The sequence below is a fragment of the Trachypithecus francoisi genome, unplaced genomic scaffold (genome assembly GCF_009764315.1).
Source record: "Trachypithecus francoisi isolate TF-2019V2 unplaced genomic scaffold, Tfra_2.0 Lachesis_group19, whole genome shotgun sequence".
NCBI lineage: Eukaryota > Metazoa > Chordata > Mammalia > Primates > Cercopithecidae > Trachypithecus > Trachypithecus francoisi.
In genome coordinates, this window is record NW_022681464.1 from 1,824,385 (window position 1) to 1,849,435 (window position 25,051).

The 25,051-nt window shown below is 36.6% G+C and overlaps 1 protein-coding gene across 1 annotated transcript in view; it reads right to left on the bottom strand.

Moving 5' to 3' along the window:
• Positions 1–25,051, bottom strand: part of LOC117063884 (netrin receptor DCC) — a 153,233-nt gene that overhangs the window by 87,905 nt on the left and 40,277 nt on the right. Inside the window, exons 6-7 of the mRNA XM_033177696.1 lie at positions 21,564–21,629; positions 5,636–5,798 (exon numbers count right to left, since the gene is read on the bottom strand). Coding sequence (XP_033033587.1) covers positions 5,636–5,798; positions 21,564–21,629 — 229 coding nt within the window. The remainder of the gene's footprint in view (positions 1–5,635; positions 5,799–21,563; positions 21,630–25,051) is intronic.

Consider the following 25,051-nt stretch of genomic DNA (forward strand, 5'->3'; position numbering starts at 1 on the left):
CTTTTAAAATAATAACACCTCCTGAAAGAAATAATGCAAACTGTTAAAATCTAGTTTTGACAGCAGATCAGAGAAGCATCTACTTCCCAATTCCTTAATTTGCAGTGAACAGTTTATCATAATAACTACCTTCCATGGTTGCTCAACGGTTCACACAAGCTACTCTCAGTGAAAACACCTCTAACCTGTGCAAAGTCATTGGAGTGGCTTTGGTTTTCCAATGATGAATAAGTAGCTTTGTAAATATTAGGTAATTAATAAATATTTGGTAGTTAATTTGTTGAATTTTCCCTGACATTCTTTTTTTTTTTTTTTTTTTTTTGTCTTTCTTGAAGTGTGCTGATGAGTATAGGAGATAAAGAACCCTAGACCTAGAATCTACTTTGTATTTTAGCAGAGAAAAAATAACACTACCTGCACTTTGCTGATTTCCTAGTGGTAGCCCCACAATGTTTTAAAACAATGGTCTAAAATGACTATTTTCCTGTGCCTAAGATAATAACTCACTGCTAACCATTTATTCCCTGAATTCATTTCTGCATACTTCACTTGCCCACAGCAAACTGATCTGCAACTCACACACAGCTCCCTGTGTAATCTACTCCTGGTAACTTCATAGAAAATGTAGTGTCATTCTCAAACTTGGATGTTTCACCCAGGAATCTCTCTTTCTAGATCAAAATGCTAAATAACTTAACACCAGCATCTGTATGGCTGCACACAGAGAAGTGCCGGTTCCCAAATTCAGGAAAACATACTCAGGAAAAATATCTTATTTAACTCGATATTTAAATAACCTGGAATAAAGAAAGTAGTCAAGATAAAACTGAAACCAGCAATAAATTACAAAACCTTGTTTCCCCTTGCTTACACGCATGCCTTTTTCATTTATTCATTTATTTGCTCGTTTCCATGACTTCAGTACCAACCAGCCCCAGATGGCTTCTGTTTTTAAAAGAGTTCCAAACCTGGCAGAACCTTTTTGTATGTTGTGATCCATAATCTCCACTGGGGAAGAAATTATAATTCCTCATAAAATGAATGGGCATTTTTCTGCTGGATTTTAATCAGATCAAGACCATTTCTAAGAAGCTGCTCACCCATCTAGCTGACTGTCAGTCAAGAAGCTGAAGATCTCTAAACAGACTTTATTTCCTTTTTGTATTTATTCTAACCATGACCATCTAACCACTTTTATTTCCGATCATATCTCTTGTTAAAGGAGAAATCTTTGGCCTTGGAGAGCCTCTCCTTCTTTTGTCCCTCCAACCTCTACCACAGCAGGTTTGTAATAAAACTAGCATGTGCTCATAATTAAGTTGTCTGAAATTTGTCTTAAAACCTATAGGAACAGTGGTCACCCTGACCTTCTGCCCATCTGTTGGTTCTTGACACGATGCTGCTCATTGCAGCCCACGGTTCCTGCGTCTCACCATTAGATTCTTCAAAATGTATATTCAGATGCTCCTAGTGCAGTGGTTGCCAAAGTGGGGTCTCTAAACCAGAGGCATCAGCACTGCCACTGCCTGGGAACTTGTTAGAAATGCACATTCTCAGGTCTCACTGCAGAACCACTGAATCAGAAACTTGGTTGCAGGGAGCAGTATGTCTTTTAACACTCTCCAGGCAAATCTGTCTAAAATTTAAGAAGCACTATCATAATGAATTACTTGGTTTTGTTTGTATTTCAAAGCTAGTTTTTCTATTTGACACAGAGTATTTCACATGTTTGGCCCCTCTGTAAATACCAAATATATCTTTTCCCTCAGGCACCAGTCATCTTTCTGCTTCTAAAATAGCCCTAGAATAGGAGGGTCTCCTTCTACCCCAGGTATCCTTGATAAAGGCAAAGCAAAGAACCCTCCCAGGCTCTCTGCTTTCTCCTTCTCACATCAGGACAAAACTTTCACAGCATGGTCAGGTACTGCTGCTCTATTTTCTGTTTTGTTTATTTAATTTCTGCCCACTGTGCCTTCAAAATCCTACTTACTTGCAAATGACTTATTCTTTAAGCTTCCTTTCCAGTCTCTCCTTAAGGACTGACCATCTCAGGTCACTGTAATCTTAGAGTATCTAAATCATTTCCCTCATCTCTCTCTATACCACTCACCTTGGCATTGATCACTGTGTGTCTTATTGAGCTGTCCAGCTGCTCCCTTTGTGATAATTCAATTCCTTCGGTGATAGTGGAGCAAACTCTAACTTCTTCAACATCATCCATTGTTTTACAACACTTATTTATTTATTCAATCAATATTTATGGAAGATTTATGTGTCAAGAAATGTGCTAAGTACTACAAATGTAAAGATGGGGGGAGGCACTGAAAGCTTAAAAAATGATTTTAACATGGCATGGCTCCTGGGAATTTCTGCATTGTTAGAATGAGGAGCATGCACTGTGGCATGACAGGTTGTGTGCATGAAAAAGTAGAAGGGACCAAAACATAGGAGGCCTTGGCCCAAATAGATACATTTTTAATAATATCAAGAAGTCAATGGGAAATTGCAAAAATATTTTTAGCTTGAGAGTTAACATTAATCAGATTTGTTACTTTGTATGATGCAGATCCCATATAAAGCACACAATAATTACTTGAATTAAATAATAAGAACTGCTTTCCATTACTGACATGCAAGTATTTATCTGAAAGCTTCTTCTCTGGTTCTGTATTGGTGTACCCATTCCTTACTTTATACATAATCTAGTACTCTAAGGGGAGTTTTTTTCCTTTTCACTTTTAATTAGTATGTTGGGGAAGTGAATGAGTAAAAACCAACATTGATTGAGTGTCTATTTTATGCAAGACTGTGTCCATTCAAGTTCTAAAATCCAGCTATTATAGTACAGGTTATTTTGGCACATCATAATAAATTACTAAGTTCCCACTATGGACACAGGAATCATCTACTAAAGTTGTTCACAACTTTATTAGGCAGATGAATAAAGAGTGCTATACTAATTCCAGTGGTTAAGACATGCCCATCATCTGATAGGGACTGAGGCAGGAACATTCTGCCCCACCAGGGGTTTGGGGAAGTCTTCAGGAAGGAAGGAGGCTTGAAGTGAGTGTGAATAAGTAATTACAAGTTAATCAGAAAAAGATACATTAATAAGTATAAACATTTTTCTGCTTTCTTTCCAAATCTTTTTCAAAGGCTTCTAGACCCTAATTGTCCATTTTGATTATTTTTATTCCACCAACTGCTATTAAAAACAAAACTAAAATCTTGTATTAGAAACCCAGGTCAAATTTCAGATACTCAAATATATCTCAGAAAAAATTCTGAGATGGAATTAAGATATACTGAAGTCCTAAGGTAGCTGATACTTCAAATATCTACAAGGTGAATATTGAAAACCAATTAAAATGTTAACAAGTGAAAAATCAGTGAAAGTGACCTATAGTACTTAGAATACTGTAGATTTCATTTAAGAGCTTAAACATTTCATCATCAGCACTAAAAATAATTATTTTTGTCAAGATTTGAATGCATACTAATCTTTAAAACTTGCTATCTACATGTCAAGTCAAATAGAAGGCCCGGCCAGCCAGTGGTTCTAACGAGTACACCTTGTGTTTTATTTACATGTTTCAATTTAAAGCATTCAGACATGACTGCAGATCACCTACCCAGGTAATTGCCTTAGAAATGTAATAACCAGGCCGGATGTGGTGGCTCATGCCTATAATCCCAGCACTTTGGGAGGCTGAGGTGGGCGGATCATGAGGTCAGGAGATCGAGCCTATCCTGGCTAACAAGGTGAAACCCCATCTCTACTAAAAATACAAAAATTAGCCGGGCGTGGTGGTGGGCACCTGTAGTCCCAGCTACTCGGGAAGCTGAGGCAGGAGAATGGTGTGAACCTGGGAGGTGGAGCTTGCAGTTGGCCAAGATTGCACCACTGCACTCCAGCCTGGGCAACAGAGCAAGACTCCATCTCAAAAAAAAAAAAAAAGAAAGAAAAGGAAAAAGAAAAGAAATGTAATAACCATGCATTCTAGATCTCCTGGATTTGGTCAATTTAATATATTTTGTCCTTAGTATCTGCAGATAAATTCTAACTTATCACATGTGTTCTGTATGTTGGGCAAGAAAATATTATTGCCTTATAAAAAGCAGAGAAACAGGGACAAAAATCAACTTAAATTTTGTTTCTTTTTTTCTATTTTGAGACAGATCTCACTCTGTCACCCAGGCCAGAGTACAGTGATGCAATCATGGCTCACCGCAGCCTCCACATCGCAGGCTTAAATGATCCTTCTACCTCAGCCTCCTGAATATCTGGGACTACAAGTGAGCACCACTATATCTGGCTAATTTAAAATTTTTTTAGAGACAAGGTCTCACTATTTGGCCCAGGCTGGTCTCAAGCTCCTGGTCTCAAGCCAACCTCATGTCTTAGCCTCCCAAAGGCTGGGGTTACAGGTGTGCCCAGCCGTAAGTTGTCATAAAATATAATTTTTCTGTATTAGATGTCATATGATAATCTCACTAACAGAAACTGTGGAAGGGGTCTCTTCAAAGTACAGTAGTAAGAAAGTTTAATAAATAACTGAAAAGAAATGCAAAATTATTTGTATTTCTTATTAATTTAAAGTTTAATGCTACCATGCGATTCTATAAATTAGAAGTATTGTATGGGAAATTTCTATGTTTTAAAAGTAGAAGATTGTTACCTGGCTCTGGACAATTCAACCAACCAACAAAAAAAAGCTAAAGAGAATGATAGAAAGCATTTAGTCCAAATTATCATTAAACTTAAAGAAATTGCCACCCAAGTATGAAGGGTCTTCATTTAGGTGATATAATTAGTTTATTTAAAGAAGCAGTAGACCCAGAACTAGAACTTGTGTACTAACTTTCATTAGCTATTTTATGTAATAAAAAGGAAATCTTACCCACCACTCTGAATCAACTGGATAGCCTAATTGTTAAATATATTTATTTTTTTAAAAAGGATCAGGTTTATTAAATGCATAGACACTTACCTGAATAAGATATTACTGAGAGTCCACATAACTTTTACAATTCACTTGGATGTAATTCAAGTACCCCAACAAAACTCAAAGAAAAATTTATATTCTCTGGAACCCCAAAAGAGATATTGAAGTAGCTCGTGAATGCGTTTTCTACTTCACCTTATTAATTATGTTAAAGTCCAATTTTCTAAGAACTTTGGAGGGGATCTCATTTCTGTGTCAGATTGGAATTGATTTTGCTTTCACCTGCATTATCCAGTTTGTTCTGAAGGGCTCAATTGTGGTGATGCAGAGGAGTAGGGGTCCTCAATGGAACAAACAACAAAACTAAACTATAGTTCAGAAATAACTTGAAGGAAACATTTTATTTCTCTCTATGAAAATACGCACACAAAGGGATGAAAAATGAACACCAACGGATCTGCTACCAAAGAAAGATATGAAACAAAGTGTGAAACACAGGTAACTATTAAAAGACTTTCAGAGTGCAGTAAGGAAAAACCAAACTGACTGTAAAACTGTTTTTGGATTTTCAGTCATTAATAGAACCATTTATTCTTTAATTCAGAACCACTTATTCTGAATAATTTATTCTGAATAATTCAGAACCATTTATTCTTTAATTCTTTAATTCAGAACCAGCTGTTACCTACTTTCTCTGCTGGGCTGAAGAGCGTCGGGTGCAAATCACAGCCACGATGACCACTGCCAGCACTGTGATGACACCAACGGTGACCACGATGATCACAAGCAGGTTGCTGTTCTTCTGAGGAGTGACGCTGCCATGTGGTGGGTGCATCTGTCCAATTGGCGGCTCTGGGAAAGGACAGGAAAATGGAGTTCAGGTTTAGGAGGATGTGGCAGAAGTGTTTATCAAGCTCTCTTAGAATGTACAAAGTTCCTAATGTTCTGGGCTTTTCTGAACTTAAGGGTGGTGATGGGAGTTTGAGGGAAGTAATGAAAAGATGAGAGGAAACACCTACACTATTTACACAAGATAAATGAAAACCTATGTCTGCACAAAAAATCTTATAGACAAACGTTCATAGTAGCACTGTTCAGAATGGCCAAAAGTGGAAACAAGCTAAATATCTATGGACTGACAAATGAATAAACACATGTGGTGTATATATATATATGTGTGTGTGCGCATGGGTGTATGTATATGTGTGTATATATATACACACACACGTATATATACATGTACTATATGTGTGTGTGTGTGTGTGTATATGTGTATATATCCCTATGATAGAATATTACCCAGGCATAAAAATAAATGAGCACTAATATCTGCTATAATATGGATTAACTATGGAAACACTGTGCTAAGTGAAAGAAGCCAGACACAAAAGGACATATATGATTCTATTTATATGAAATATCCAAAATAGGCAAATGCAGACAGACAGAAAGTAGATCGGTGTTTTCCAGTGGATGGAGAGAGGGGTGAATGGGGAGGGATAGCTAACAGATACAGGTCATACTTTTGGGATGATGACAATGTTCAGGAACTAAACAGCAGTGATGGTGGTCCAAGCTTATGAATACGCTGAACACTGATTAATTGTACATTTTCAAAGCATGAGTTTATGGTACATGAGATAACATCTCAATAAAAATAAGATTAAGCTTTCCTGTTGAGTGAAAGGTAGGGAGAGGAGGAGAGATGATACTTTGTACCATAAGAATTCCTGAGTGACAAGAACCAGAGAGGCTATGGTTTATGAGGAAACACTATTTATTTGATGCTGTAAAAGATAAACTGCTTGATACCAATCACTCACAATTTACCACCATCCCTTTGAAGATGCCATCTATAAAGCAATTTAATTTTCCAACCTGTCAAAAGTGTATGAATCCCACTTAAAAGCAGCCAATGGGTTCAAGAGTGCCACAAAGTCCTAATACAAATGTTTTCCTGCATTGCATCATACCACATGGCAGAAATTAAGCAGGTGGAAAATAACAGAATAATAAGACATCTGTGATGAGTTCCTTGCCTAAATAAGAATGGCTAATGACCCTTGATATAGCTTACTTAAGTCCTCAGTCAATGATAGATCAATTAGAAATACTCTGTTCTATGTCGTGTTTGTCGTTACAAGTTATACATTTCTTAAAAATTAAATATTATGTTATATTATTTACAAATAATTTAGAAAGTATCAAAACGCAAGGAGTTTGTATGTTTTCCTATACCTAAATTTGATTATTTTTCTTTTTTTTTTTTTTTTTTTTTTTTTTTGAGACGGAGTCTCGCTCTGTAGCCCGGGCTGGAGTGCAGTGGCCGGATCTCAGCTCACTGCAAGCTCCGCCTCCCGGGTTCACGCCATTCTCCTGCCTCAGCCTCCCGAGTAGCTGGGACTATAGGCGCCCGCCACCTCGCCCAGCTAGTTTTTTTGTATTTTTTAGTAGAGACGGGGTTTCACCATGTTGGCCAGGATGGTCTCGATCTCCTGACCTCGTGATCCGCCCGCCTCGGCCTCCCAAAGTGCTGGGATTACAGGCTTGAGCCACCGCGCCCGGCCTGATTATTTTTCTTTCATAACCTATATTAATTTTCTAAACCCATTGAGCAAAATATTTATACCTTCTGAACCTCAGTGCCTCAATCTGTATAAACAATATAATACTTATTGTGTGCAGTTACTGAGAGAATTAGAGAAAATACATACAAAACAACCATCTCAGCACCTAATACAGAGGAAGTGCTTATAATAAAATTACATGACTAAAGCAGTAAATAAAATGTTGCCTAAATTTATAATCTACAATAGCATTTGGGATACTTACGGTGTAGACTTCCAGTCTGTAGAGGTTTTTTGTTTTTTTTGTTGTTGTTGTTGTTGTTGTTGTTTCTGTTTTTGAGACAGAGTCTTGCTCTATCGCCCAGGCTTGAGTGCAGTGGCACAATCTTGGCTCACGGCAACCTCTGCCTCCTGGGTTCAAGTGATTCTCTTGCCTTAGCCTCCCAAGTAGCTGGGATTACAGGCATGTGCTACCATGCCAGGCTGGCTAATTTTTGTATTTTTAGTAGAGACGAGTTTTGCCATATTGACCAGGCTGGTCTCAAATGCCTGACTTCAGGTGATCCACCCGCCTCAGCCTCCCAAAGTGCTGGGATTGCAGGTGTGAGCCACCGCGTTTTTAGGAATAATATTGATGTGGTTTGGTTGTGTCACTACCTAAATCTCATCTTGTAGTTCTCATAATCCCCATGTGTCCCAGAAGGGACCCAGTGGGAGCTAATTTAATCATGGGGTTGGTTACCCGCATGCTGGTCTCGTGAGAGTGAGTTCTCACAACAAGATCTGATGGTTTTATAAGGTGCTTTTCGTCCTTCTGCTCAGCATTTCTCCTTGCTGTCCTTCCCCTTGTGAGGAAGGATGTGTTTGCTTCCACTTCTACCACGATTGTAAGTTTCCTGAAGCATCCCAAGTCATGCTGAACTGTGGGTCAATTAAACCTCTTTCCTTTATAAATTACCCACTCTCAGCTACATCTTTATTACAGCGTAAGAACGTACTAATTAACCTATTCTCACAAGTTAATATAATAACCCAGTACTTGCCTCAAAATTGCAATGTGTTTTGACAAGTTGCCTACGAATCATTGCTTTTGTAAAAAAAAAAAAGTCATCAAAACTCAAATAAATTGTAGCTGATTCATTATTATTGAAAACAGAAGTACTTCTGATATAAGTTGAATGTTAGAGGAAAAAACTCATCAAAAGTTTTTAAATAATAGCACTTTCTGTTTAAAAAAAATTATGATTACAAATGAAAGAAATAGGATTTCCTTGAAGTAATTTTTACACTTACCATAAAAGAATGAAGCAAGAAATGAAAGGTCAAAACTCCCTTTTTTTCAGTTTTACTTATTATTTAAAAAGTTATTTTACAGTAGTATCTCATTATGCCCTTTTTGTACTTAATAAGTTAATAGATTGGAATAAATTAACCTTTTCTGTGAGGACTTACAAAGAAGATAGAGATCTAAGATTTTTATAAATTTAACAATTCACTGTTTCTGACAAACTTAGCTTGAATTGTACATAACAGTACCTCTTGTCAACATTTTTAAAAGCATGGTAAACTGAAATTACTCAAATTTCGACTCCTATTTCTTTCTTTTCACCCTGGAAGACAACATGTTCCAAGTCAAAAAAGTAACTCTGAATTCTGCTGAGTACCAGTGAGATTATATTGATCTCATTTGCCTGGGAGAGCGGGGTTCATGAGGACTCCTATTACAAATCTTTGATTGCAGGCCTTTATGACTTCCTCATAAAAGTTCCCATCAGTTTAAAATTTGGCATTCAAGGTCTTTCATTAATCATCCAATCTGAAAACAAAGGCTGAATAATCAGATTACCTGACATCAAGTGGGCAATTACAAGTCAAGTGCAATGGTGTCTTTAGTTGCAGTCAATTCTTGTTATTTGCAGGAGTTTATTTATCTTGTTATTTGCAGTGTTCTACAAAGTTGCCACAAATGCTAATTAGTGAATACTGAATGATTACTGCTAGAGGAAACACAAGGTTAGCTTCCTGTGAGCCTCTGATCACACTGATTTATCAACCAATTAATATATACTTTGTTTTTTTTGTGTTTCTGTTTAAATACATCTTATTTAATATATAATGTTGATTCATTAATACTAAAACATCCAAAAGCACTATAACTAATGCTTGAACAAAGCTTTTCAAAATTTGTAGAAAGAACATATTTTCTCCGTGAGTCACATCACACCCTTATTGTGTTTAGGAACCTAGAAATCACTTCAGCACTACATTTTGGGGCCATTTTGAACAGTGAAGTCACCAACAAAAAGGAAAAAAAAAAGGAAAAACTAGCATAAACATACCATAAAAGGGGCACTTTCTTATAGTATGAGGGCTGAAACAAGAAGACAGAGTGTACATTTTTTCTGTCTTAGGTGGTCACATGAGCATTGGGCAACCCAAAATTTTTGCAGCTCTGCACACGTCCATGAATGGCCATGAAAGCACTGTGATAATTGATTTAGGGGCTACAAATAAATTTTAGCATATAGGTAAACTCACAATTTCAGATTCTGCAAATAATGAGGATCTATATCTTAATGCATCAAAAGACTGCTACAAATTAGAAACAAATTTTAGAGCTCCCAAACCTAGATTAGTGCAGTTAGGAGATCTGGGAGGGAGCCTGGCTCCAGAAGGGGCAAGTGACATTGCCCCCTTTCCGGCTTCAGTGGGGAAGCTACATAAAGTCATTCAAAGACTTGTAAATATCCCAGAGGGCACTGTGATGATTTAATGAGATAATGGTTGCACCACAGTGACCACAAGCCCTGTCACAAAGTTGGGACTCGTTAGACATTATGATGTGGCTCAATGAATTTTTTTTTTTCCTTTTTTAGAAACAGGGTCTCACTCTGTGACTACTGTTGGAATGCAGTAGCACAATCATAGCTCACTGTAGCCTTGAACTCTTAGGCTCAAGCAATTCTCCCACCTCATTTTCCCTAGTAGCTAGGACTACAGGTGCATGCCACCATTCCAGGATAATTTTTATTTATTTATTTATTTTGTTTTGTAGAGACAGGGTCTCCCAGTCCTCCTGCCTTGGCCTCCCAAATTGCTGTGATTACAGGCATGAACCACTAGGTCCACCCAATGTATTTTATCCTATGTAATGTTCCCAGTTGAAAGGAAAAAAAAAACTTGTATCATAACATATCTGTCTCTGCTGTTAGCATAATAGTATGGGTATCCAGTGTTTGAGTAACCAAGACCTAGATGTGTTCCATTAAAATTAGTAAGAAAGGAGTCAAATTTTCTACAATCCCACGGGCGTTCCATTTATTTTTTATTTTCATGATGTTTGATTATGGTAAAATGTTTCAGCCTTTTCCTTCTAAATTTAATAAAGCAAATACATATATTTTATAAAGACAGTAAATATTTAAAAAATTGGTTTATTAAGTTTTGTTTTTATAAAGTTTTATAGACTGTCAAAAATGTTTTGTATTTCTTATATTTTGCTCTCATAAACACTCTGCAGCAAGCTCACTGATAGACCAAAGCTCTGAGTACTTAACTATCATTGAAAAGAAAGTTAGCTATTGACTCTAGGATCCCTGGCTCCTACTTTAAGGACCTGATCCCCTTGGCACAATGGCTGTAATGGCTGTGCCCCAATAGCTACATAATATCAATAGGCAGGTAAACAATGTGAACATAAGAATGACAAGTTCACTTTTGAGGAAGGAAAGAGGCCCAGTGAAAGTGTATAGTTGGGGGTTGAACTTCAGTCCTACAATTGCAGTTTACCCTGATAATGGCTTTATAATTATTAGAACACTTTGAGCTCTACATGTATCATAATAATTTTATAGGCATTTGAATTTGAACCAAAGTTCATATGGCCTTGATCATTTCAAAGTATTTCCCCCTAAAATAAGATGTTGTAATCAATCAGCTGGAAGACAATTTACAGATAATTTAGCCCATTGTTCCCTAAAATAGGATATTTATCAGTGTCATGGGGGTATAGTTCCTTGAACAACTAACTTTCAGAATATATTTATTTTTAAAAAATATTTGGATTTTTAATATACTGGTGTGAACTGTTAATTGCCAGGAAGGTTGGGGCAGGGATTTTAGAAAACAGATTCAATTATTCCATAAATATATATTGAAGATCCAGTTAGATGTTGGAGATACAATGTTGTAACCAAAAGAAGCATGATTATGGATCTTGCAGTTTACTAGAAAAGGTAGATGTTCAACAAATCATGAGGGAAATAAATATAGGCATACCACAGAAATACTGTGGGTTTAGTTCCACACACTGCAATAAAGCAAATATCATGCTTAAAAAAGTTGCACTAATTTTTTGGTTTTCCAGTGCATATAAAAGTTGTGCTTGAGCCACCTTTGGGAGGCCGAGATGGGCGGATCACGAGGTCAGGAGATCGAGACCATCCTGGCTAACACGGTGAAACCCCGTCTCTACTAAAAATACAAAAAAAAAAAAAAATTAGCCGGGCGAGGTGGCGGGCGCCTGTGGTCCCAGCTACTCAGGAGGCTGAGGCAGGAGAATGGCGTGAACCCGGGAGGCGGAGCTTGCAGTGAGCTGAGATCTGGCCACTGCACTCCAGCCTGGGCCACAGAGCAAGACTCCGTCTCAAAAAAAAAAAAAAAAAAAAAAAAAGTTGTGCTTACACTATACGTCTATTAACTGTGCAACAGCATTACATCTAAAAAATGGCACAACTTAATTTAAAAATACTTCATTTCTAAAAAATGCTGCTGAACCTTAAGTGAGTCACAGAACTTTTGCTGATGGAGGCTCCTGCCTTTATGTTGATGGCTGCTGACTGATGAGGCTGGGAATTGCTGAAGGTGGGGTATCTGTGGCAATCTTTTTACTTTTCTTTTTTTTTTTGAGACAGACTCTTGCTCTGTCGCCCAGGCTGGGGTGCAGTGGTGTAATCTCAGCTTCTTGCAATCTCCGCATCCTGAGTTCAAGAGATTCTCTTGCCTCAGGTGCCTTTGTGTTGTATTTTCAGTAGAGATGGTGTTTCGCCATGTTGGACAGGCTGGTCTTGAGCTCCTGATCTCAAATGTCTATCCAACTTGGCTTCCCAAAGTGCTGGGATTACAGGCATAAGCCACCATGCCCAGCCTGTGGCAATCTCTTAAAATAAGAAAACAATAAAGTTTGCTGCATCAATTGACCCTTCCTTTCATGACATATTTCTCCATAGCATGGGATGTATTTGATAGCATTTTACCCATAGTAGAAATTATTTTATAATTGGAGTCAATTTTCTCAAACCCCGCCACTACTTTATCAACTAAATTTATGTAATATTACAAATCTTTCATTGTCACTTCAAAAATGTTCACAACATCTTCCTAGGAGTAGATTTCATCTCAATGAATCACTTTATTTGCTCCTCCATAGGAAAGAACTCCTCATCTGTTAAAACTTTATTATGACATTGCAGCAGTTCAGTCACTTCTTCAAGGCTCCTCTTATCACTCTGGTTCTCTTGCTATTTCGATCACAGTTACTTCCTCTACTGAAGTCATGAGCCTCTCAAAACCATCTGTAAGGTTTGGAATCTACTTCTTCCAAACTCCTGTTAGTGTTAATATTTTGACTCTTTCCCGTGAATCACAAATGTTCTTAATGGCATCTAGAGTGGTGAATCCTTTCCAAAACATTTTTAATTTACTTTGCCCAGATCCATCAGAGGAAATCACGCTTTATGGCAACTGGAAGACATATCTATGAAATATCTTTCTTAAATAATAAGACTTGAAAATCAGCATGACTCATTGATTCATGGGCTGAAGAATGCATGTTGTTTTAGCAGGCATGAAAACAGCATTAATCTCTTATACATTTCCATCAGACCTCTTGGATGACTAGGAGAACTGTCAACATACTGTAATATTTTGAAAGGAATCTTTTTTTCTAAGCAATAGGTCTCAACAGTGGGCTTAAAATGTTTAGTAAACCATGCTGTAAATAGATGTGTAGTTATCTAGACTTTGTTGTACCATGTATAGAGCACAGGCAGAGTAGATTTAGCGTAATTCTTAAGGGTCCTAGGATTTTCAGAATAGTAAATAAACATTGGTTTCAACTTAAAATCCAGCTGCACTATCCCCTGACGAGAGAGTCAGCCTGTCCTTTGAAACTTTGAAGCCAGCTATTGACCTCTCTCTATGAAAGTCCTAAATGGCATCTGCTTCCAATATATGGTTATTTTGTCTGCATTGAAAATTTCTTATTTAGTGCAGCCACCTTCATCAATTATCTTAGCTAGATCTTCTGGATAACCTGCTATAGCTTCTATATCAATACTTGCTGTTGCACTTTGCACTTTTATGTTATAGAGATAGCTTCTGTTCTTAAACCTCATGAACTTCTGCCAGCTTCCGACTCTTCTTCTGCAGCTTCTCACCTCCATAAATCTTCACAGAATTGAAGAGACTTAGGGCCTTGCTCTGGATAAAGCTTTGGCTGAAGGGAATGTCGTCGCTGGTTTTATCTTCTATACAGACCACAAAAACTTTCTCCATGTCAGCAATAAGGCTGTTTTGCTTCCTTATCATTCATGTGTTCACTGGAATAGCAATTTGAATTTCCTTCAAGAACTTTTCTTTGGTATTTACAACTTGGTTTGGCATAAGAGGTCTAGCTCTCAGCCTATCTTGACTTTTGCTATGTCTTCATCACTAAGCCTAATCATTTCCAGCTTTTAAATTTTAAAGTGAGAGACATGGGACTCTTCCTTCCACTTGGACACTTAGAAGCCTTGTAGGGTTATTAATTGGCCTAATTTTAACAGTGTTGTGCTCAGAGAATAGAGAAGCCCCAAAAGGGGGAGAGAGACAGGGTAGTGGCTGGTTGGTGGGGCAGTTGGAACACTCAACAATGTATCAGTGAAGATCACCGTCTTATATGGGTGCAGTTTGTGGTGCCCCAAAGCAATTACAATAGTAACGTCAAAGATCACTGATCACAGATCACCATGGCAGATATAATAATAATTTAAAACTTTGAAATATTAGAAAAATTACCAAAGTGTCACATAGAGACATGAAGTGAGCACATGCTGTTGGAAAAATGTTGCCAATCATCTTGCATGATGCAGGGTTAGCACAAACCTTCAATTTGGAAAAACTGCAGTATCTGTGAAGCACAATCATGTGAAGCACAATAAAAGGAGGGATGCTTATATAAAAGTACAATTATAACTAGTGCTAAAAAGAAAAGTAGACAGGTTCATGTAGAGAGTTATAACAATGAGAATATATGGCTGGTGGTGGGGGCTCATGAAAGGACTCATTATGAAAGCAACAGGCTGAAGCATGAGTTATTGCTAAGCACCAGCTCCTATTCCTTTAAATAGAACTGAGAGCAGGCTATGTGCCTGGAACACAGTCAGAAAAAGGGATAATGACATAAGCGGAGGCTGGACAGAGAAACAGGACCCAGTTATACTGAGTCTTGTAGATTACATTTAGTTATCCTAAATGCAATCACAGACCCTCTAACGGGTTTCAGCAAGCCAGAAACAGACGTGATTTGTTTTAAGAAGACCACTCTGGCTGCTGTGTGGAGAGGGGTCAGTGGTGGAAGCATGGAGATCAGCTAAGAGGTTACTGAAGTTCTCTAAATGAAAGATGATGATAGCTTGAACTGAGACAGTGGTAATTACAATCAGGCAAAGTGGCCAGTTACGCAATATAGTTTGAAAGCAAATGAGCACAACACTGGTTGGGTATGGCGGAGGAAAGAATGAGAGAATCAAGTTCAGGCCTAAGTAGTAGTCCTCATGTCTGAGATGAGGGAAAGGGTGAAAGGAAAGACTCAACAAGAGAGGAGCAAAAGTTCAATCTTGAATATGTCAGGGTGAAGATCTCATGATAATCGTTAAAGAAACAGCCAGAACATTGATCTTTCTCTGCATTAGTGATATACATTTGGGAGTTGGCACATGGATGGAATTTCGATCTATGGGAAAGGATGAGACCACCAAAATCAAGAGGTTAAAACTGAGCAGAGAAGCACTGTCAAGGCTAAAACCTCTACTTTTCAAACAGAAGACAAAGGCCTGGCAAAAGGACAGGGAGGTGCCACACCACTTCCCTGATGCTTATTTGACAATGAGACACTTTATTTATTGATTGATTGATTTTCTCAGAGCTTCTCAAGAGGACCCACATACCCTGGAGCAACCTATAGGGTATGCTAATCTAGCTCAGTGGTTTCCAACTGGGAAGATTCCCTCTCTTCCAAGGGGAAATTTGGCAATGTCTACAGACATTTTGGATTGTTACAACATGGGAGAGAGGAAATATTACTGGCATCTAGTGTGTAAAGGCCAGAGATGCTGCTAAATATCCTGAACAGGACATGTGCCCACAACAAAGAAAAATCCAATCTTATATGTTAATGCTGGTGAGCTTCAGAAGTACTGCTCTAGCTTAACACTTTCTATGTCCAGATGAAAATTGAGATCCAGAGTTTAAGTGACTTGCTTTGTTACACAGCTCTAAGCTCTACAAAGTCAGGTCTAGAATCTGGGGTTAGACTAGGACTTTTAAAAATCCTTTGGGATAAAGATAATGGGTGGATGATAGGTTAGCTGTCTCTTGTAATCACTGAACTAGAACCTAGGACCTCAGATTGCTCTAGTTATCTTTTCTTTTCATCTGGAAAAAGGCTGTACAATTTTATTTCCGTATCTTTTCTTTTGCATTAAGATTTCTGCTGAGTATAGCGTTGGGTGTCTTCTAATAGTTACCAACCTTATAATGATCATTTTATAGAAATGTGGAAAGAGTTTTATGTATACTTTATTTACATTTGTTAAAATGTTACTGAATTCTGAAAAAAAAAAACAGGTTTCCAAAAATAGAGAGCAAACCGCTTCCTTTTTTTCTGACAAGTTTTATAGAGTACTTAATATGATTCTGAGTATTTAAAAATTAATAATGTTGATTTTTTTTATTAACATTGCTGTGTCAAAGTTTTAAAATTTGTCAAGTTTAACTCTGTCTTTAAAGGTTGAGGTCAATAAAAAACTATTAAGAGGTTTATAGATCTTCTAATCAAACTTGTTACACTGATTTTACAAATTATAGGTAGAGCTATAGAAAAAAGGAAATTGCCATTTTATTTTCTCTAATCAGAAAGGCAGGATTATGTTGAAGTAATTTTCATAGTTTCTATCATATATACAAATACAAACCACAAAACACATTTTCAGATATTGAAGATTTTTCTGCATTAAGAATGTGGACCATAATCTAAAATTGAATGCATCATAAAAGAAAAATACTACCAGGAGGGAGGGATTGCATTGGGGAGTTATACATGATATAAACGTTATGCACATGTACCCTAGAACTTAAAGTATAATAAAAAAAAAAAAAAGAAACACAATGACATGATCCTGAAAAAAAAAAAAAAAAAAAAAAAAAAGAAAAATACTACCACATCACCACATATTAGCTTTGATTCTACCTGCCATCAGAAAATATTTTAGGAAGCCTCTTCCAGTTCTACAATTTAATTAAGGACTTCCAACTACAGGAGTAAATATGAACTATAGCTTTGTTTTTCTTTATTTGAATTCCAAGAGTGCATTTTTAAAAGAGTGGCATGCTGTAAAATAAAGTAAATGATTAGCGAGGTCTAAATTTATTTGCAACTGGCTTGAGTATCCTGACAGTAAGCCATTATTCTATTACAATGCTTTGAAGAATGAATCCAGCAAGTGTAGAGGGAGCTAGGAAACCTCTATAATTCTGTCACTCTAAGGGGAGATGTATGAAAGTTTATTGTATACAAGGTTTAAAAACCCAGACTTTAAATGTTTTGATGTAGCCTGCTTTATAAGGGTGGGGTGCAATTGGAGTTTTATCACTCAGGGGCCTCACTTGCACATCTACTTGGAAAACATACCCCCTTCTTAAAGCTTAAGACATTAGCAAAAATTTAACTAGAAATCTGGGGTTTCCAGATGTCTTTGCTGATTTGCTTGTAATAGCCAAGGCTAAAGTCACATTATATATTTATCATCATTTGTTTGCTAGCAAAATAGAATAGGAAGCAGATAAAGTTTGGCCTCTACTATCCCTGGCTCACTGAAGTTATCAATTCACCTTAATCAGCCAGGCAGCCTGCAATAATTTGTTATTCCAGTAGGGAATCTATAAATATTTCAGATACATTTTTCATCTCATTCATTTAGCATGAAATCCCTAAAACATCATTAAATGATGCAGAAAATTGGGAAAGAGTAATGTCAATAATGCATCTAAACTGCTTCAAAGCCACTGAATGGCATTGGTCTATTTTATCCTCATGACTTACTCCTGTGAGATAATGTTTACCAGGTCAAATTTAATTTTGGTTTTTTTCTCACTAGGAATCTTAAATGGTAAAACAAAAATGAACACAATGATGTGGATTTCTCTTTCTCTTCATCTAGCATCTAACACCTTTGAAAAGGAAAGTGATTGCTGACTTATATGTTCATGTCAAATGTGGGCTCGGATTTCTTTTCGACCAAAAATTCATTTTAATTTGACTAGCAACTTCAAATAGTCAATAACAAACTTCTGAATTTAATCTGAAATTGGGACGTCCAGACTTCACAATTAAAAATACAGGAGGCCTAATTAGGTTAGAATTATTTCTAGTTGCTTATTCATGTATACCTTGAGATGTATATGCATGTTCAGATGGGAATCCCTCATATAATTTTTCTTTATCTGTTAACTCACAGAAATAATTCAAATGTTACTGGGCCTCCTTATATTTTTAATTGCAATATCTGGCAATTATTCCCAATATGGGAGTCCTTTTGGACATGCAGTTTAAGAGAGCACATAGTTTTGTGTCTGTGTCTTACATTTGCCCCAGCTTTAAGCCTCATAACCACTGCTCAGTAGTGGTTGAAACCTACAGGATGATTTCTCTTTCTCATTCCTCATACCAATTCCCTCTTTAATTTTCTGGCAGTATGTCTCTTCAAAAAGTACTGTCCCATACCAGTATTCCCTTGACTGGGAATGAATTTTAATATGAAAATCCTTGTAGAAATAGCATCTTAAAATTGGCTTTGTGGGATGATTCTAAAGCGGACAATGCTAATTTCCTGCATGACCTCCAAAGTTAGAAGCTCTGTATCTCAGAGTATAAAATACAACAATTATGTTTCTCCCAAACAATTTCAGCAACTTCCTTTTTTTACCTTCCTTTATATCCTGGGGATTTTCTCGTCCTCTCTCATCTCCTGGGGTGTATATTTCTGCTCTGTCCACCCAGACAATTAACCCTGCTGGTGTATTGGTCCTGCAGTGGTCTGTCCTTCAGTTTGTTCCCATGGCTCATTGCAAGTGCCCTGCACTCGCTGAGGGCTTAGTAGCATTTCTTGACTGACTGACTGACTGAATACATATAATGTTTTTGGCATATTGTTGAAATTTAAGACAAAATTTGGAGCATGAGACTGAGCAAATGAAATTGCAAAGTTGGGAGGAGGCAATTATCGTTACTTATACCCATTTTATGGAGCATGGCCTGGGGTCTGTTTTCTGCCTCAACAAGTCGTTCCTTTCACCTTCCTTCTGTGAGCCTTTTTTTTTTCTTCCCCTTTTTTTTTGTGAGATAAAGCCTTGCTCTGTTGCCCAGGCTGGAGTGTAGTGGTGTGATCTCAGCTCATTGCAACCTCCACCTTCTGGGTTCAAGTGATTCTCCTGCTGCCTCAGTCTCCCGAGTAGCTGGGACTACAGGTGTGTGCCACCACTCCCAGCTAACTTTTTTGTATTTTTAGTAGAGACGAGGTTTCACTGTGTTAGCCACGATGGTCTCAATTTCCTAACCTCATGATCTGCCTGCCCCGGCCTCCCAAAGTGCTGGGATTACAGGCATGAGCCACCACGCCCAACCCTATGTGCTTTGTAAACTATCTGTTGGGTATGTTAGGGACTGACAGAGCAAGGCTTTAGTTAAAACAAGTGTCTGAAAGTCAAATATCTACCAGGGACAGTCATGTTATTTAAATGAAGGAAAATGAGGAGTCTAAGAGACAATAGGAAGTTGTGTGTAGCTTGGAAAGAGCATCCTGGGAAGCTTGCTATGTTCTGAATGCCCATGCCCTTCCAAAATTCTTATGTTGAAACCTAATCCCTGTTAGGGAGGCAATAAGAGGTGGAGCCTTTGGGAGATAATTTGGTCATGAGAGTGGTGGCCTCATAAATGGTATTAGTGCCCTTATTTTAGAAAAAGCCTGAGGGAGCTTGCTCACCCTTTCCAACCACCATGGGAGAACACAGCTGGAAGGCATTAACCGTGAAGCAGAAAATGAGCCCGCAGCAGACTCCCAGTCTGCTGGCACCTTGATCTTGGACTTCCTGGCCTCCAAAACTGTGAGCAATAAATTTCTGTTGTTTATAAATTACCCCAAATTTAAGGTATTTTTTAATAGCAGCAGAAATGGACTCAAAGTTTAAACATAAGACATTCTATGTGTTTCTGGTTCGGTAAAAGGCATTAATAGCAGAGGAAGGTATTGCCAGGCAATTCAAAAAGAAGTCAAGAGGTGAAAATATATTTCTAAGCCTACCATTGGCCAGAGGAGAGATAATGCTAAGTCTTTGATGCAAGCATTTGGTGTACTCCATATATATGTACACACACACACATATATCCTCTTGGGAAAACTGTCTCATTAGATTATCACAGCCTATGATAAGAAATAATCACTTAATTCACACCACTATTCTAATTTCACATGCAGCAAACTATTTTTAGATTGAAATTTTGATTTCCTTTCTGGATTTTTTAACAGGAGATCAAACAAATGGAAATTTATCAGTTCAGTAATCAAGTTTCTTATGAAAACCTGCTAAAATGGTTAAATAATTTTGTTATTTCATAAAATAGAATACTATATAGCAGCCAAGATAAATGAGTGAGAGCTATTTGTAAACACATGGATACATCTTCAAAACTAAGTTAAAAATAAAAGCAAGTTGTAGCAGGATACAATATCATTTCTATAAATTTGCAAAACTGTAAAACAGTATAATGTTTAGGGATACCTATACATATGTAGTAAACATCAAATTAGTTAGAGCACTTATATCAGAGTGAGGAACAGTGTTAAGAAGCATGTGAGAAAACACAGACATAAAAGAGATTTCAATTCCATGCTGTATATTTCATATCTTAACCTTGCTGATGGGTATGCAAGTGTTCATCTTCACATTTTGAGTATCTGAAGGTCTTTTTAGTAAACCAAACCAAACAACAGCAATAATTTTTTAAAAACTTGTAAAATGGCCTAATAAATACATTAGTCCCCTGAAAATGTGGCCAGTATTAATCCATCCTTTTAAAGTTTATTTCAGCAAAACTAAGGATAAGATCCTGGAATGCAGTCCCCACATCAACCTTGTCCTTCCGTGGAGTTCTAGGTATTACCTTCATCTGATCATCCTTAAAGCCAGCAGATACTTGGGCATGCTCCACTAGGATGAGCAGAAATAAATGTCTAATCTAGACAACACAAAGAAAACTTAGCCCTAAGATGCTACAGGATTTTGAAGAATTAATGTACTCTACAGGCAAAAATCCAAGTAACTTTAATATATGAAACTGAGTGGGTTTCAATTCAACCAACCTTGGATATCACTTCTCTCCAATAAAATCAGATTCCTGCAAACATTTTAAATATATTGTAACATTTAAAAATCTTGGTATTTAATAGCTTTGTATCATTTATAAAATGCTCTATGCTGGGCTTCTCTGACTACTTTTTTATACACTTGTCAACTCTTATTGGCATCATCTCCTGGTAGAATGTGCTAGAGGTTTTCTTTTGTTTGTTTGTTTGTTTGTTTGTTTTTTTATAACTTCATGTTTCTATTATCCCACTAAGACACTAAATGCAAGCTTCCTGGCACTTGTAGTTGATAGAAAATTTGCCTCAGACACTCTTGAACTAACCACTTAATTAATATAACTAATTCAATATTACCTAATTTATATACTTACCATTTAGGGTGCTTCTATCAAGCAAATTAGTATCAACTGGCCAATAACCTCCATCTCCATGACGACCTGTTCATTGGGAGAGCATGTCACAATGTTAGTACATACCATGAAGGCACAAATGAAACAAAATGAACAGACAAAAAGAATAAACCTTTTAACATACACAACAACAGAACAGATTACTTTGACCTCCCCCAAGAAAGCCTGCCAATTCTCATACCCTTACACCTGTAAGAAAATGTTATTTTCCATGTATGTGAAAAACAAGTCAGAAAAGTAAACGCTCTTAAGCTAAATTCAATGTTTCACTGATAAGTCATCCTCCATTCTTTTTGTTTCTCCCAATATTCTTATTAGAGTCTTTTAGTAAAGGTGCAGCAGCAGTGTCAATCTAAACACTATTCTGAACTTTTTAGAACCGAAACAACTCAGGTCCTGGCTCTTAGGTCCTGCAGACACAGTCACACATCTGACAAGACTTTATGGCAAATTATTATTATCCTACAAGGGGCCAGCACATTTCATCTTATAACTGGGCTTTGGGTATTCTCTTTGATAACTGTCAAATACAGTACCTGGAAATGAAATTCCACATTGCACGTAAGAGTGGGAGTTATGTCACAAACCATATGGTCTGACTATTTCCTACAAATACACCATGAAGGGAAGAAAGCTCCTTCAGTATAGCATTATTGGAAATTCTACCTTCCAGTAGGTATATAACAGACGTGAAAGTAGTATTTAAGAGAAATGAGCCAGAAATTCACCAGAAATAATTATACTATCATCCAAAATTTAATTAATGGTGTTTCACCACAGATAATCTTTTTCCCTATTGATACATTCATAGAACTGAAATTATTCGATTAGATTTGGAGTTCTATAATATCTAGGTAGACCACTTATGTAAAACATTTGAGAGGTGAATCCGTATGCAAACAAAGACCAGAGTATAGGTAATTTTCTATTTTATTTGCTTAAAACGGTTATTTCTGAAATGAGTTCCAATCAGTGAATGACATAGAGAAAGCCAACCAGGACACTCAGCTACAATAACTTAGGTTGTTTTCTCACATTTATATATTTCAGTTTTCTTCATCTCTGTAACTTTCAAGTCCTGATTTTGTGACTTTATTTTGCATAACAAACACTACCCTTACTAAAGCTTTCCCAAGATTTTATCATTTCATTTGCAAAACAGCTTCCAAGAAACAACTTAGAATCCTGTTAATTGACTCTACATTCACAATTTTAAAAATTCTTTTGATGTCAAGTCAGAGCTGAAGTTAGGATGTCAAATTTCTAGCAAGCAACAAGATAAATTAATTTAGTCACAGTATATTATATCTTCAGCATAAAATGGCATGCTTAATATCTGCTGGGACAATGACTATGAATATGTAAGGAAGTAGGAGATAGGATGGAGGCTCCTATGTGTGTGTGCAGGGGGAAGGTGGCGGTGAGAGGAATAATCAAAATGAGCTGAAATTGTGAAAATTTTAGTGGGCTGACAAAAATGTGGACAAGTCTAACCCTTTTACAAATACCTTGTTTATATAACTCTGATGCATTTGGGGTTTCCATGAGCAGTGGATAAGCTTTGCCCATGAGACACCGTGAGATCAATGTTGGCTGATGTGAGGTGGAAGCTCTACATAAATATTAAGATGACTTTTCTAGCAACTGAAAGCAGCTAGATTGCAAAGCAGTCAGCCAAAAGAGATGCTAACAACCCCATCACTTAGGCCAGTAAAGCAATACATGTTTCCTGTTGGGAATAATCCTGTATTGGTTGGAAATTAGCTAGGTAGCATACGGAGGATTTTCCTTTTCCTCTAGTAGCCTGGCAAATGTCTTTTTAATGAAGTTTCCAACTCTCCCTGTTATTTGTGGCAGGATGCAAAGAGAAGCCAATAAGCATGTCCATATATTACATACACATATAGCTCTATGGGTACAGCACCCCTTAGATTTAGAGAGGCTATTGATTACATTGTGAATTTCAATAGGCAGAAGAAATCAGATGCACTATAGGCCAAAGTGCTGCATGAGATAAAGGAACTCTAGAAATGTTTCTAAATAACAAGGGGTAGCTTAAAGCTTGGACATTCTATTCACAGAATCTAGTATATTGATGTGGGTTAACTTTTCTAAATTCTATTTTTAGAATTTAGATTATAATTAGATTGATATCACAAAAGGAAATCATGTAACTCTCAACAAGTCCAACAGAAAGTACTTTTTAAAAAGTTGATGTCATCAACGAGCAAGTTTAGATTTATGATAATTCAGATTTCTTGCACCACTTCAGACTAAAAACCACAAAACCCATGTCTGGGATATTGATGAGCCTGAGATCTCTTAATCTAAAGACAGAGACATCAAATTTTAATTTTAATTTTAATTTTGAGTGATGTTAAGTTTCCATTCCCTGAAATATGTCTTTTAATTTTCAGGAAGTCTCTCTTGGTGCAGCCAATTAATAATAATAATAATAATAATAATAATAATAATAATAAAAGATTATCCCGTTGCTTTAAGGAGAGCATCACAAAGTTGTCAAACAAAGAGACACTAGAGGCTAAAAAAGGAAAGGATATGGATATGTGGGTGTTACTTCTTAGCATATCACAGCATTTTTAAGAGCTTGTTGCTGTAGAACAAATATTGGATGTGTTTAGTTACCTTGGTTAATTTCATAAGCACTGATTTAGAGAAAGAGAGGACTAATCAGAATTTAGAAAACAGCTGGAGTGAAAGTCAGCTAATGCAAAGATATAAACTACTTCCCTATCTCAGAGGGCTTCATTTTATTAACGAAGCATAAAACTGGTGATAATTCTTTCGAAAATTTATTAAATGCCTACTATATGCAAAGCATAGTCCTAGATCCTCAGGAAAGGAGTAGTATAAAAAGATATATTAGATACGGATCCTGCCAGGACAGGGAGAGTTGGTTCATTGTAATCAGATCCTATGCAGGCCTATTTATGTTTAATATTAACCAACTGCAGATGGTTCTTAATATATTCTGACATTAAAGATTTAAGAATAACTTAATTCATTTATTACTATAAACTTACTACTAGGCTTAATTAAAAATGCTTTTTAATTATTAAAGTATTATTAAAATAATTATTAAAAGAACTGCATACAAATAAAAATAATATTTTATTTTCAGTCATATAACATTATATATTTTATCGTTATTTTAAAATCCTGAATTACATTTTTGCATATCATACTAAATTTTTAACAGTTTTACAAATTAAAATTCTAAATAATTAAATGGATTTATGGAAATTCAAATATAAATTTGGGGGAAATCACATAATACATTTCAGTTTTCTTCCCTCAAATAAAGTTCAATATGGCTTAAAACATTTTGGAAATGAGTAGTTTATTTTCTCCTTTTCATATGAATAATACAATTTTATACTAATAGTGATCAAAGTGTACTATATGAAGGCCGGGTGCGGTAGCTCATG